We start from the raw sequence: 15,843 nt of genomic DNA, 5'->3' as shown, positions 1-15,843 counted from the left end.
GAGATATGATAGAGGTCTATAAAATTATGCATGGTATGGAGACAGTGGATAGAGAAAAAAATTTCCCTCTCTCACAAAACTAGAACCAGGTTCATCCCATGAAACTGACTGCCAGGAAATTTAGGACCAACAAAAGGAAATACTTTTTCACCCATTGCATAAGTAATCTGTGGAATTGCCTTCCAAGGCATGTGGTATGGCCACCAGCTTGGATGGCTTTAAAATGAGCTTAATCTAGTCCATAGATGTATCAATGGCTACTTGTCTTGAAGGCTATAAATTGCCTTCAGGCTCAAAGACAAAAGACCCCTGAATACCAGTTGCAAGGAAGCAGCAGCAAGAGAGAGGGCATGCTTTCATGTATCGCCTGTGAGTTTCCCAGAGGCATCTGATGGGTCACTGTGTGTGAGAAACAGGATGCTGGACTAGATAGGCCTTGGACCTTATCCAGCAAGACTGTTCTTCCTGGGTTCATCTCTCTTACATAGGAACATATGTAGGAAGCTGCCTTGTACCGAGTCAGACCATTGGTCCCTCTAGCACAGTATTGTCTACACAGACTGGCATTGGCTTCTCTCTCAGCCCTATCTTGGAGATACCAGGGAGGGAACTTGGAATCTTCTGCTCTTCCTAGAGCGGCCTCATCGCCTAAGGAGAATAGCTTACAGTGCTCAGACATGTAGTCTCCCATTCAAATGCAAACGGGGGGACCTTGCTTAGCAAAGGGAACAATACATCCTTGCTACATAAGACCAGCACTCTTGTTTATCTAAGGGAGGTTACCTGGTGAGAAAACCAGGTGGCAGGCAGGCAGCACACCATGACAACAATAACGATATTTACTACGTATATACTGCCTTTTAAAAAAAGTTTCCAAAGTGGTTTATGTGGAAAAATAAATAAATAAAGATGGAACCTTGTCTCCAGAGGACTCACCATCTAAAAAGAAACATAAGAGAGGCCCCAGCAACATCCCCCAGAGGGATGCTGGGCAGGGTAGGTTGCTCTCCTCCTGCTAAATATAAGACTGATACAGACTGGCACACTGGTAGATATCAGTGGCCTTGGCTTCTTAGCAGTCTTGTTTGCAGGGCAGCAGCTATATGTCACTGAGTGTATTTCTATTACTATTGGTATTGTTTTTAATAAGGGCTGTTCACATTAATCTAATTAGGGTAGAAGACCCATCCTACTCAAGTTCAGGAGCTGTACATTCTCCCCAGTGTTCCCTCTAAGGTGTGTGCCTTAGCACAATGTAGCTCACACATTTTCTAATGTCCACTCAGTTAATTTTAGATCCCACTCAGGTTGAATCGGGAAGGCCCCACTCTGAATGTATGTGCATGCACACTGCCCTGATACTGCCACCCAGAACAAAACTCATTCCACACAGAGATGGGCAAAAATGAGAGAGAACACTGGTGCTCCTGTTTTCCAAGCATTTGTGAGTGAAAAGCCAGGTAGGAGGGAGAGGAAGTGACCGTGTGCTAAGCAGCAGCTAGGTTGGAGGGCTTTTCCTCCTATCTCATAGGAACATAGGAAGTTGCCACATACTGAGTCAGACCATAGGTCCTTCTAGCTCAGTATTGTCTACATAGACTGGCAGCAGCTTCTCCAAGATTGCAGACAGGAATCTCTCTCAGCCCTGTCTTGGAGATGCCAGGGAGGGAACTTGAAACCTAGATGCTCTTCCCTGAGGGGAATATCTTACAGTGCTCACACATCAAGTCTCCCGTTCATATGCAACCAGGGCAGACCCTGCTTAGCTAAGGGGACAAGTCATGCTTGCTACCATAATACTAGCTCTCCTCCACAAAAAAGCTCGCTGTAGCTGCTGGGTAGGATGGCGCCCTCAACCCAGCTGCTGCTTAGCAAACAATGAGGTGGGTCTCATGATCAGTGAGACCCACTTTTTCCGGTGTTGCAAGGAGAGCGGGCTAAGCCCGCTCTCCCTGCAGATGAGCAGGACGGGAGCCCTGGGTGGCTGGATCGGCCGCCCACACGACTGCCGGCTCTGTAATGGAGCCGGCGGGGACTGGGGAGTTCAGGGGCTGCGTGGCTCCCGGAAACTTCAGTATGCCCTGCGTGAGCGCGCAGGGCATAATGGGGAAACCCCCGAGCAGGGAGGCTGCTTTTCAGCCTCCAGCCGGGGGTCTACTCATGAGTAGCCATGGCGCGGAGCCACACCGTAGCTACTCACGATCCCAAAAACCGGGTTTGCAGAGTGCTCACTCCGCAGACCCGGTTTAAGGGGTGGGCTACTTGAGCGGATTTAGATCGGAATGAGAGATCTAAACGGTTTTGTTTCCTAAATGTTGGTGTTTTTGTTGTCATTCTAGCTTCATGCTTTCCTGAGAAAGTTTTATAATGCTTCCTTGGGCAGACTTTGTTTGAATGACAATGGGGAGCTGGCCGATTATTTTGATATTGTGAATTGGGTACTTTTCCCCAATAATTCTCAAGGTCAGGTGAAAATTGGGAGTGTGGAGAGACGAGCACCCACTGACATCAGATTCACCTTCAATCCAGAAGTCATTGTGTGGCCTGAGCAATATAACAAGGTAAGGGAAATGATTTCTTTCATTTTATTCTCTTGACATGTTAAGAAGCCAAGCCCCATGATCAGTGAGACTCACCTTTAGGGGGTTTGCAGGGAGAGCTCCCTGCAGACGATCGCCCACTGAGCCCTGGGTGGCTGGATCGGCTGCCCATACAACTGCTGGCTCCGTCATGGAGGCAGTGGGGGCTGTGGAGATCGGGGACCATGTGGCCCCCGGAAGTTCCAGGATGCCCCGTGCAAGGGCCGGGAGGCTAGGTGTGAAGAGTTGGAGGCCAGCTTCTAGATGGTGATGGCCACCCTCCTCCTCACAGATATCATCTTCCACATGACTGTGTCCTGCCTGATGAGAAAGGACTCCATCTCACTTGTCAGGTAAAAGGTCACCCTGGAGATCCTGAAGCTGGCATGGAAGTGGTCATCCTCCCACTTGCTTACATTCTCCATTGAAACCCAGGTGTTGCCATGTCTCTGAAGCTCCCAATGCCTCCTTCCCTCCAACCAATTTTCATCCAGGGCATGCACAGTGTCGCTCATTGCATCTAGGTGTCTCTGCCTGGCCTCCATGGCCTCTAGGGAGTGCACAAGCAGATGCTCACATCTGGTCAAGAAGTCCAGGAACCTCATGGCCTCCACATGTGCTGCCACTGCACCAGTGGGCCCCAGCGTCCAGGAGGACGTCCAGGAGGATGAGTCTCCTTTGCATGGCTCTCTCAGTCACTTTCTCCTCCATGGCATGAAGGACAATCTGAATGCCGGTGATTATGACTGAGAGTGCCAGTCCGATCGCCATTATGATGTAGCCTTCCCAGAAAATAGGAGCAGCAAAATACATTCCACTGCCCACCCTCCAGGAAAACTCCTGTGCACTCCTGCATGGGCGCCTACATCGCTTTAGGTGGGGTGAACACTTGAGGCTGGTTGGCTATCCACTTGATAGCCAGGTAATTGTGCTCCAGGTGTTCGGTGCAACAGTCAAAGTGGTGCTCTGCAGACATGTAGCTGCCTTCAATTGCAGGCACCACTTCCCTCGCCACCTCCCATGCTGTATCCCCCTGTGTGGCCATGACACAACCGTGTTCTCATAGGTGCCCACTGTCCTGCACGTGGTCACCTACAACAACCTCCGGTCCTCTTCATGCCATTCCCCATCCCTCTCATCTAGCTCCCTAAGGACCATGCACATAGCCTGTGAGGTTTCCACATGGTGGGATATCAGGTCCTTTGCAAGCTGTAGGCTCTCGATCTTTCTCAGCTGCACCATGAGTGTGGCATTGCTTAGGGGCCTCTAAGTTTCAGCTGGCTTATCTGAGGGGAGGTCCACACTGGTTCCTTGGGTGGGGTCCTCGGGCACTCAGAGTCCTCCCTCCTCAGTGCTCCTGCAAGGGAGGGCAAAGGGACACTTACTCCTTGCATGCCCCATGACATTTATGGACAAGACCCCTCATTCTGGAATGGTCACTGGGTCCTTGAAATACTCCAGGCAGATGGAGCAAGTGGCTTCCTCACAGAGATCCCTGACCACACCCACAGCTGCCATGGCTGCCCCATACTGAAAACATCACAGGTTTTACTTTTGTTTCCTCCTTTTCCAGCTAGCGAATGGGTGTTGCCTTTCCTGGTAATCTGCTGATGGACATCTCTCTCCCTCTCTCTCTCTCTCTCTCTCTTAAAAATATTTGTATTGTTTTTTAACAAGAAAACAGAAATAATCAAGAAACAGTAAATAATAGAAAAGGAAGAGAAAGAAAATAAAAATAATTTTACAATTAGCAGTTCTTAGACATCTCATAATTACATACATCAATCGGGAAGTCCAGCAGCCCTCTGTTCTCCACCTTCCCCCCAAAAGACACCCACCCACACAAATCCACCCATGCCAAAAATTATTAGAAAAAAAGAGAGACAGAAAAAAACCACCAAAATAGCTACATATTCTAGAAAGAAAAACCAAATCTTGGATGGGGTCAGGATTCAGGTGTAAGGCTTCAGTGGCATAACTGTTGTTATTGGCGGTGAACCATAGGAGAAATCTTGGATACAATTTGGAGTTAGTTGGGGAAGATTGGCGATAACTTTTGAGGCTTAAGGACTTCTACATTTGGACATACTACAGTTAGAACCTCTACAGCTTTAACTGCAGTTAAAGTGTACGTGTGAACTGGCCCCTAATCCTTCTATTTCGCAGGACTCACCAGTCACAGGGAATAATATTTGTATTGGGTTTTCCCTCCATACCTTAATATGTTCCCAGGGTGGTTTATAAAATAAAGTCAAGGAAAAATATAATTTTAAAAAATCATAAAATATCACAGAAGAATTGTAATAAAAACTAGAGGAAGTGTACATAAGAACATAAGAACAGTCCTGCTGGATCAGGCCCAAGGCCCATCTAGTCCAGCATCCTGTTTCGCACAGTGGCCCACCAGATGCCGCTGGAAGCCACAGGCAGGAGTTGAGGGCGTGCCCTCTCTCCTGCCATTACTCCCCTGCAACTGGTTCTCAGAGCCATCCTGCCTTTTGAGACTGGAGGTGGCCCACAACCCTCCGACTAGTAGCCATTGATGGACCTCTCCTCCATGAAGTCATCCAAACCCCTCTTAAAGCCATCCAGGTTGTTGGCTGTCACCACATCCTGTGGCAGAGAGTTCCACAAGTGGATCACGCGTTGTGTGAAAAAGTACTTCTGTGTGTTGGTCCTAGACCTCTTGGCAATCAATTTCATGGAGTGACCCCTGGTTCTAGTGTTGTGTGAGAGGGAAAAGAATCTCTCTCTCTCCACTTTCTCCACACCATGCATGATTTTATAGACCTCTATCATGTCTCCCCGCAGTCGTCTTTTTTCTAAACTAAAAAACCCCAGGTGTTGTAGTCTTGCCTCATAAGAAAGGTGCTCTAGGCCCCTGATCATTTTGGTTGCCCTCTTCTGTACCTTCTCCAGTTCAACAATGTCCTTTTTAAGATGTGGTGACCAGAATTGTACGCAGTACTCCAAGTGTGGTCGCACCATAGTTTTGAACCATAGTTTTTGCACCATACTAAAACCAACACCGAGCATCGAGGAACAGACATTTCTTTTTTAAAAGCTCAGCTTGTAAGTCTACATTGAAAAAGAAAAGTCATGTTATGAATCCACAAATATGACAAAGAAAAGGCCAAATGGATTTCTTGTGGGAAGAACTTCCTGATTACTGGAGCCAATATGGAAAAGGCCCTGCTGACGTTTCCTCCACATAGGATGGTATATTGCATTAGGGATGTGCACAAAACCGCCAAAGCCAGTTCAGCTCGAATCCAAACCAGTTTTAAGAGGACCCAGCCTGGTATGGTTCCATGCACCGTCGAACCAGACCTGGTTCAAGTTCGAACTGAGCCGGTTCAAAAGGGCTCAGAGCTCTACTGGCAAAGGGGAATCCTGTGGGGATGACCCACTGAGGTCATTCACACCTGGGTAAAGGAGGACACTTTTCCTCCTAACTTGCTTCCACACAGTCACCTCTACCCAGGATTACCTCTCACCTTGCTTCCACACAACTGAAAATTGGGAGCACACACAGCTCCCAGACCTGGGTAGAACAGTTTTTGAGGTTGTTCACATGACCAGGTGGGTGGGCAAGCAGGGGGAAGGCTTCGCTTCACTCACCTTCCCCCAAGATGATTGACAAAATGTTGCTGGGAGCGCCATCCACACTCTTACACGATCTACCTCTGAAGAGTCGGGATGATGTGTCCCATTCTCCAGGCATCCCACAATGCACCGCATGCCAAGTAGTGCATGTCTTTGTGTCTCCTCAAGCTGAAAGCATCCTGAAGAGACACACGAGCAGGAAGCCTGGATGAGGGGAGTGTTTGATTAGGAACTATGCTAAAAAGCTGAGCTTGCTGCCCCGCTGGGATCAGGCCCGATTCCGGCAGTTCTCATGCACTGCACAGCCTAACCCAGGCTGGGTCTTCCTAGGTTGGGTTAGGCTGCATGTGAAAACAGCCTCTTTGATTGTGAGAATGATCTCAGTATTTCCAGTCCTAGCCCTTTAGGGATTTCAAGATACGGTCAGTTCTATTATTCATTCCCAATGTAAAAAATATTCCTAACACTCTTTCCTTGGTGCACTTTATGTTTATGGTTAGACCGTGCCTCAATCCAGGTGTGTGGAAAGTTGTCACCCTGGATACCTCAAGGTGGTTCTGGAAGGAAAGTCAGTTTGCTGCTATGCTTGTTCTCCGTGTGCAGATGGGACGATCTCAACTCAGGAAGGTAAGTGACCCCAGGGGAAACAGCAGTCTTTGGGGAAGTGGGCAATGATTAACTCACACACACTCTAGGAAGTGGTGTATGCATATTTCAACTAAGTGCCTCTTTGGGCTTTGGTATTTTTCAACTCCACAATTCTGCAAAGTATCTCACTTTGAAATGACCCTTTGAAACAAAACGTGGGGGAGGCAAGGACTGGGAAGATGGGGGAGGGCTCAGCACACCATATCCATGAGCTTCTTTGGTGGTTTAAAGAGCAACTTCCATACATTCTGTAGGTTTACCATGATTTTGATGTATAACAAAGCACTTTTGTTACAACTTCATCCAGGGGCGTAGCAAGGTTGGACACACACATACACATACACACACACATACACACACACACCTATGTGCCACAATAGAAACATCATCCTAAATTATTTTTAAACAGGTTTTGTAAATTGTGGACGATGCAAGTCATTTAATGGTACTAGAGAAAGACATGCTGTTCTGGTAGCTCCAGGTCTCAACACTCATATCAGTTTCGGAGGATGAATACAACTGAAAGAAGCCTTGGTGGGTGCATGGCTGGGGGAGTCAGTCGTGTGACTTGCCTCCGGGGGGGGGGCCCAAGGCAGTGGTCCCCCAGACAACTGTCTCCCCTTGCCCTATTAGAGTTACGCCCCTCACTTCATCCTTGATAAAGGAAAGATCTGGGTTGCAAAAGAAAGTTTTCTAATGGGGAGGGGGGAATAATCTTTCTTGTTTTTTCACCTTATTTTCTATTGTACTTTATAATGAAATTTTAACCTGGTAAGAACTAATCTGCCTACTTTCCTTTCACTGAAATCTTGATTGATAATTACTATCTCCACAAGTTACCCACTTCTGTTAAACATTCACACACATGCCATCTTGAATTGGGGTGGATGACATCATCACAAACTACGCCACTGAGGTGTCCCTATGTGTACTATTTCTTGGTTATTGCTATGATGAGCTCCATGTCTGGCCTTGAGAGTTGAGACTAACTTGTCCTTCTGGTCTGCTCTGAAATCTGCATTGCCCATTGCAAGATATACTCAGTCAAAATGTGGCTGAAGTTGCTCTAGTTGAGCTTATGGCTATGCTTGCTGCTAAGGGTGCTGCTGTGGCAGCTGTTGTAATGCTAGGAAGTAAGGAGTCATAACTCTGTGTGAGAGGGCAACTTGTGCCAACGATGTAACTGCAGGGCAGGCACTGTGGCTGGTAGGTGATCCTGGGTCAGTGATACTTTTCCCGCCATTTTTGGACTGTTTTTGTGGTTTTGTTTCAAACTCGAAACAAAATGCAAAATCTGTTTCATGCACATCCGTAACATTATCCAATCCCCATCCCTACTACCCAATGTTAGTTCCTGACCTCTTCCTGATCCATATCCTGACCAGTTATTGTGGTATGTCGTTGACTCTCAAGCACATATGTGTTGGAATGTTATACAACAAGGAGTTCAAGAACTAAAGGGGCAGAGTATCCCTTTAGTTAAGGTAAGTCATCAAAAAAAGTTCTCAAAATTGTATTGCCTGTGAACATGACATATGTGGAGCTAATGTATTGAAACTTGGCATGCATAATTTGCTCAACAAGGTTTACACACGTGCCTAATCTCAAAGTAAACTGATGAAAAATTACCAGAGGTACAGCAAGTTAACAAGTACTGAAAATGGACACATTGACTCCCTTTTCTCCACTCTTTAGGCAGCAGTATCATATATTTCTTTCAAATTGTTATGAAAGTGACGTAATCTCTTCAGGCTTGTCTAAGAAGGCAAACCTTCATTGGTTTGATGATGTTTTGAGCAGCGGTTCAAAAGTAATTAAGATTTTCCTGCCCCATTAAAAGCCTATGGCTAGGAAATGCTGGTGAAGTTATTTGAAGTATAGCCAGTTTTTGAGGAAGAAAACAGATGGCTGACACATTTGCCAGAGTTCTGACATTGGCAGGCAAAGCCAGCTAATGGATTCTATTGCATATTCAATGCCTATTCTATTAATTATGGAAAGCAAGCTTTCAGGGAACCCTTATGCACTAACATGGGAAACATGGAGCATCGTTACCGGTGCCAGGCACTCAATTGCCCACATCTTGATATGGGCCTCAACATCCAAGAAAAAGTGTGCTTGCATGGAGGGCAAGTTGTAAGCGAGCACCATTTGTGACACTGCACAACATCATGAATGAGCACATGGCACCTCTCTTAAGGCATCAACATTAGGATTCAATCTGTCAGCTTTACAGAGCTTGAGACAAATTAGTTTGCCTTAACTCTGGTCTTAAACTGGCATGTTTTTTAAATCGTTGAATAGAAGGTAAAATTAAGTGATTCCAATCACTCTTCTTTTCAGATGCAGACCATTGCCAGATGTGTCCAGAAGACCAATATCCAAACAATGAACAAGATCAATGTCTCCCCAAGGTTACAACCTTCCTGTCCTATGAAGAACCTTTAGGGATAATCCTAACTTCTTTTGCATTATACTTGTCACTCACCACAGCTGTAGTGTTAGGAATCTTCATTAAATACATGGAAACTCCAATTGTTAAAGCTAACAACTGGCATCTCTCCTACATCCTCCTCATCTCCCTCTTGCTTTCCTTTTTATCCTCTTTTCTTTTCATTGGTCGTCCGAGGAAGGTGACCTGCCTTCTCCGTCAAACAGCCTTCAGCAGCATCTTCTCGATTGCTGTCTCTTCTGTGTTGGCCAAAACTATCACTGTGGTGGTTGCATTCATAGCCACAAAGCCAGGCAACAGGATGAGGAAATGTTTGGGGAAGAGTCTGGCCAACTCCATTGTATTTTGCTCTTCCAGTATTCAGCTTGGCATCTGCACCATCTGGCTGGGAATCTCTCCACCATTTCCAGAATCTGACATGCATTCCCAGGCTGGACACATCATCCTGCAGTGTAATGAAGGCTCAGTAACCATGTTTTACAGTGCCCTTGGCTACATGGGCTTCCTGGCTGCCATCTGTTTCACAGTGGCTTTCCTAGCCAGGAAGCTGCCTGGGGCATTCAACGAAGCCAAGTTGATCACCTTCAGCATGTTGGTCTTCTGCAGTGTTTGGTTCTCCTTTGTGCCCACCTACCTGAGCACAAAGGGGAAATACATGGTGGCTGTGCAGATCTTCTCTATCTTGGCCTCCAGTGCTGGTTTGCTGGGTTGTATCTTTATTCCCAAATGCTACATTATTATAGTGAGGCCTGATCTGAATAGAAAGGAATATCTAATAATGAAAGTGAAAGATGGCTTCTGATCTCTAATACTAGGGAAAGAGAGAGAAAATGTCCCTTCCCAACAAAACCTTGACCAAGGCTTCTGGTGGGGACAGAAGGTTGACTAAAGTATATCTTGGACCTGTTGCTTTCCAGCATGTGGAATGGATTAATGGTAGTTTCCACTTAAGCCCCTTCCAGGATGGAACACTGGCGGACATGCTAAGGCAGTGGCAGCAAACCAAGAGGACATGCTTATGGCGTGGAGAACTTTCCCCACTTAGTATCACAGAGTGTGCAGGGGAGGCAATTTTGGCTGAACTCTGCTTCCCCTAGAAGTGTTCCCTGCAACCCAGAAGTGGGTCCCTGTGGCTTTCACAGTCCTCAGGCATCTATGTCCAGTTCACTATGAGCACTTCTGCAGGAAGCAGCATTCAGCACAAATCCCCCTCGCTAGCACACAATGAGCTGCAAAGCTGGTAAAGCTCCCCACAGTGTAGGCACACCTTCCTGGTATACTGATGTTACCTTAATGAGCATGACAACCAGTGAGTATTAGCATCAATAAAAATGAACTGCAAGCACCAGCTGTCTCCAGTTTCTCCAGCTGCAGTTGCCAGCTTCGGCTGAGGTGTGAGCTTAGTGTCAGCGTAGAAAACATCCTGGGATTGAAACTGCCTATTGAATCCAGTGCAGGTTATTTGAGGACTACAGCTGTATAAGTGACATTTTAGGGAAGCACTGGGCCACCTTTCCCTAGGGTCAGCTTGAGACTTCATGAGGCATGGATGGAAGTCCAGCACAGCCACCTTCTTGCCAAACCCTCTCCTTTGTTTTGCAGAACTTAACTGACTAGTCATGAAGCAGCCCAGGGACAAGCTACTGCTGCGTTCCTCCTCCCCTGCCAGCCACTACATGACGAAGTTGTGGCATTTCTCCTTATTTACCAGCTTCCTAGCTTTCTTCTTGTCACTGCTGGTATTTCCCTGCACCCCCAGCACTGAAGTGGAAGCCATGGGTTGCCTACTTCTTCCGACTGGGACCAGAGGAAATTCCTGGCACTGATTGGGCCCCCCATGGGAGCCGACCTCAGATTTGGTCCCTAAGGTCCAGTCCCAGTGATGCCACTTGTGATCTCATAAGCCTGTTCAGAAGGTAGACTAAAATGCATGCTAGGCTAGTACTGGGGGAGACTGAGGAACCAGACCAAAGTCAATAGCTTTACAGGGCTAGATTGGGATCTTGTTGGCGCCTTGTGTCACCAGCTATTGGTAGTCGGAGGAAGCCTGCCTCTGAAGCTGGTGGATCTATTTCTTTTCATTATTGTCATTGATAGACCTAATATCCCCTGCTAACTTGGCAAAGAGGCACTTTTTAACGTGGTGATTCTCTTTATTTAGCAGAGGGAGAGTAACTGGCCCTATCCACCTCCAGCACAGTACCTCTAGTGACTGTTGCTGGTGTCTATCATGTTTCTTGTTAGATTGTGAGCCCTTTGGTGACAGGGACCCATCTTATTTACTTGTTATTTCTCTGTGTATACCGCCCTGAGCCATTTTTGGAAGAGCGGTATAGAAATTGCAATAATAATAATAATAATAATAATAATAATAATAATAATAATAGTAATAATAGAAAGGCTGTGGCAGAAAAAGACCAAAATAATCCCAGTGGTAATTGGCGCCCTGGGTGCAGTTCCAAAAGACCATGAAGAGCACCTCAACACCATAGGGGCCACAGAAATCATCATCAGCCAATTACAAAAAGCAGCTTTACTGGGAACAGCCTATATTCTGCGATGATATCTATAACAATTGACAATAAAATTCTGGCATCCCAGGTCCTTGGGAAAGACTCGATGTCTGGATAAAGCAAACCAGTCAATAACACCTGTCTAACTGTGTAAACAAGAAATAATATCCACGAGTTTGTCTAATTCCATCTTAAGGTCACCAAAGCCACAGGCCATCACTACATTGTATGATCAGTGTTTTCTGAATAAAGGTCAGACCAAGTCCACCCCACCCCACCTGCCCCACATCCATCTCAGAGCATATAAGTCTCACAAACAGGTTTTTCTCCAGCTCTGCACCTGTGCCAGGAGCCAAGCAGAGTTGGGTAAGTCACAAAGCTGATGCTTCCCATTATAATTATCAAAATGACAGTGATGTCTTTTTCTTGCCAAAGCTGATGGGGTTTCCCCAAAGTTCTTTGGAAACCAATAACAAAAATATCAGAATCAAGAGCAAGTTGATGTAATCTCATGCAGTTGTGGCTGATTTGACTGGTGCATAACTACACTGTCTGCCACTGAACCCTGGGGCTGGGATTCTCCGCAGGCCTGCTACTCGGCTAGGCTTGAAATCAGCTCTTCGAACTCTGAAATCACCACTGGATTCCATCTTCAGGAGCAAAGTCACTGCAGTTTCTTTCTTGCAAGTGGCTTTGGCTTCTTTGAAATAGCTGTATATAGAATTGATAGAAGGAAGGCGATCAGGGCAGAGAGACCAGAATGAGCCTGCTGCTCCTCTTCATCCTGGTAGTGCTTTTGTTGATGCCTAAAGCAGACTCTGGGTTGCTGATGAAGTCAAAATGCCCCTGGAATCTGATAAGAGATCAGCAAAAGCAGTGAATTATTACAGGCCAGGAGACCACCCATAGGTGGATTACGGGATAAGCAGTGTAGGCAGGTGCCTACGGAGGCAAATATCCCCCCAGCGGCATTTTTTGCAATAAATAAATAGATAAATAAATAAATATTTTAATAAGACAATACATAAACATGATTAGTAAAACTGATACATAATGACATCCATTAACCATCCTTCCAGATATGTAAATAATTAGATGGAGGAGAATGACTAAAGTTTTCTTGATTTGTGAACAGCATAAAATCTGACCATATCATGAAAAAAAACCATTAGAATTAGCTTGACCCGCTCGAAGACGAATAGTATGGGTCAATTTTTCAGAAATGGCAATATGCCACAAAGACTGATCCCAAAATATCAAAGACATGGAGGCTATTCGGACGATTGTAGAGAATCGGGCTAGCCTCCACTAGCCCGATTTTCTACAACTGTGTGAAACACCGGGCTCGGCTGCGAGACCGGTGGTTTCTGAGCGGGTAACCCACTCAAGTAACCCTCCCCTTAAACCGGGTTTGCAGAGCGAGCACTCCAAAAACCAAGGGGTTTTTTTGCTCATGAGTTGATGCGGCACAGCTCCGCACCGTAGCTACTCATGAGTAGACCCCAGGCTGGGAGGCTTAAAAGCAGCCTCTCGGCTCAGGGGGTCTCTCCAGTATGCCCTGCGCGCTCACGCAGGGCATACTGGAGCTTCTGGGTGCCACGCGGCCCCCGAACTCCCTAGCCCCAGTTGGCTCCATGACGGAGCTGGAAGTCATGTGGGTGGCCGCTGTGGCTGCCCAGAGCAGACTGGCTGGTTGTCTGCGGGGAGAGCAGGCTAAGTCCGCTCTCCCCGCTCATCCTCCCCAGGCGGGTCTCTTTGATCGTGAGACCCTCCTCATGGTTTTATGCTACCAGTATTGGGCAATGGATAAACTAGCTGTAGTTAACATGAAAACGATAAGATCCTTAAACATATTAACGTTATGTTTTTGCTCTGAAAAGAAACTCTCGTCGCAGGCGGCCAGCCGGCGGAAGGACAGCAACAGCAGCAGCCAGGAAGCAGCGGCCAAGAAGCAGGCTGCAATGTTGTTGTTGTTGTTTGGGCTGGCAGCCAGCAGGGGGCTTCTTCTGTGGCAGACTGGCTGGCTGTTGCTGCTGCCAGGGCTACACCGGGGAAGTTCCTTTCCATTTTCAAAGTGCAGAACAACAGGGGTGGGGACGGGGAAGGTGGCACATTTCTCACCACTCGGAGAGTGAGTGACTCGTCCATCACTCCTCCTCCTTTCCCAATGTGAGTGACTCGTCCATCACTCCTCCTCCTTTCCCGATCTGCTGCCTGCTGGAGGACCCACCACTCACGTGCCATTGTGTGTGTGAGTGCCTGATCAGTCACAGCAGAGCAGCCAGCCCAGCTCAGTCAGTACAGTGAGAGCAGAGCCTTCAATGGGTCTTGCTCTCAAATAAGCGTGTATGACTATAACTTAATACACTGCATGCTAGGAATCACAAACTTTTTTCCTGTATACAGAATACAACTGGGGGGGGACGACCCATTTCAAGCAGCAAATTCCACGATATTGCACTTGTCTGGAGTTGTAGAAATGCTTGGATTCCTCCATCTCCAGACAGCCGACACTCACTAGAGATAGAACAGGGAGGGAAGGGAAGAAAAAAAGGTCTTACCTACAACCAAGAGAAGGTATCACCTGAGGGTTTTTAACCAAAGTTTTGGGGAAAGGCCAACCATTCACTAACACAGACTACATTCATAGTAGCTCTCCACTTAGTATTAATAATGATGTGTTTAGAAAACCAAAGCAACTCCATTCTACTTAGAAACCCCATTTCTAACCCCAACCCAGCCCAGGGACATAATTTACATCACTGCCTTTACTGTAGCAAAATTGTATGTATGAAACTTGTTAACGTAGTCAAGGTTCTCACTGTTTTTCGCTGACACAGTCAAAAAACAGGATCTAACCAAATAAGGAGTAATCACCCGATGAACAATGAATCATTCACATGCGTACTAGATACTTGGGCCATGTATACTGTGTCTAGGGTGTCAGCATCATTTAGATTGTTTGTATAAATGTAAGATGCACCTGTAACCAAACTGTAATCGGTTTGAGAGCATGAGCCTATTGATTACCTATTGCTATCTGCAGAGCAGTAAAGCCTCAATTAATAAATCCCAATCCTTGTGTCTGACTCATTAGTTAATCGGACCCAGGAATGAGCCCCATCCACATCAATAAGACCAATGACTTTTATTGGCTGCCAAATAATGACATCTGATCTCCACCTACTCCAATTAAAGTATCAAAATAAGAGCCTCCAATCTGCCTGAGCGCTATCACCTACTGTACAGTCAAACTAACAGGGCAGATACTTGGCTTCATTCTAAGGGAACTAGTGAAGCAACTCAAGACTATGTATGTTTGCTTGGGAGTAAGCCACGGAGAGTTCAATTCATGCTTTCAAGTTCATCTTTGCCTTATTGAAGCCTGGTCACCATAGGAACATAGGCTTTACATATGCAGATGTTGTTGGAGGATGCCTGGAAGCTTAACAACAGAGAATACAGGTTTGATGTAACCTGAGCCCTTTATAGCTGAGCTGATTCCATGAGGCTGCATTTTTCTTCATCACAGAGAGAAAGCAGTGATTTCTACTTTAAACTTCCATGGCCTCTTAAATGGTCTGGGGTGGGGGATGTGAGGTGATGAAGGCAGTCACAAAGGCAAGTTTATTATAAAAATCAGCAACAATTTGGGTCAGATTCAGCAGGTTTGGGTTACGCACTCTGTTGTTTTGACTAGTCAATCTTGCAGAATGCCGGCTGACTCTCAAACTAAAACAAAAAGTAATAATGAAGGGAAGCATCTTTCATCTCCTCCTGGGATGTGATTGTTTGGAGAAAAAACCCAGAACAAGCTGTGGAAACGTACACGGGAAAAAGATCCGCAGGGAATGCGGACATAGGGGAACCGACCCTATGTGAATGGCCGATCTAATTGCCTGAATTAAAACAGCTGGGAATCTACTCCGAAGCAGATTCACTCTTTGGATACCCCGCAGCATGAAGCCATGTCTGGATAACTCCCAGGCTCAGCTGCAAGAATTTTGGTCTGGTGAGAGGAGACCTGGTCTCATGAGGGCAAATA

General features: G+C 46.4%; 2 protein-coding genes across 2 annotated transcripts in view; both read left to right on the top strand.

Moving 5' to 3' along the window:
- Positions 1-15,843, top strand: part of LOC128346277 (vomeronasal type-2 receptor 26-like) — a 389,368-nt gene that overhangs the window by 230,815 nt on the left and 142,710 nt on the right. The window lies entirely within an intron of this gene.
- LOC128343880 (vomeronasal type-2 receptor 26-like) lies at positions 9,194-10,087 on the top strand. The gene has a single exon (XM_053293314.1). It carries the CDS (start codon positions 9,194-9,196, stop codon positions 10,085-10,087), a length of 894 nt encoding a protein of 297 aa, XP_053149289.1.

This window comes from Hemicordylus capensis, chromosome 2 (assembly GCF_027244095.1).
Source record: "Hemicordylus capensis ecotype Gifberg chromosome 2, rHemCap1.1.pri, whole genome shotgun sequence".
Classification (NCBI taxonomy): Eukaryota; Metazoa; Chordata; class Lepidosauria; order Squamata; family Cordylidae; genus Hemicordylus; species Hemicordylus capensis.
The sequence above is the reverse complement of the archived record's forward strand: the minus strand, read 5'-3'. Positions and strand labels throughout refer to the sequence as shown.

Coding starts and splice junctions, on each gene's coding strand:
- LOC128343880 (XM_053293314.1), top strand. CDS start 9,194: ATGTGTCCAGAAGACCAATATCCAAACAATGAACAAGATCAATGTCTC.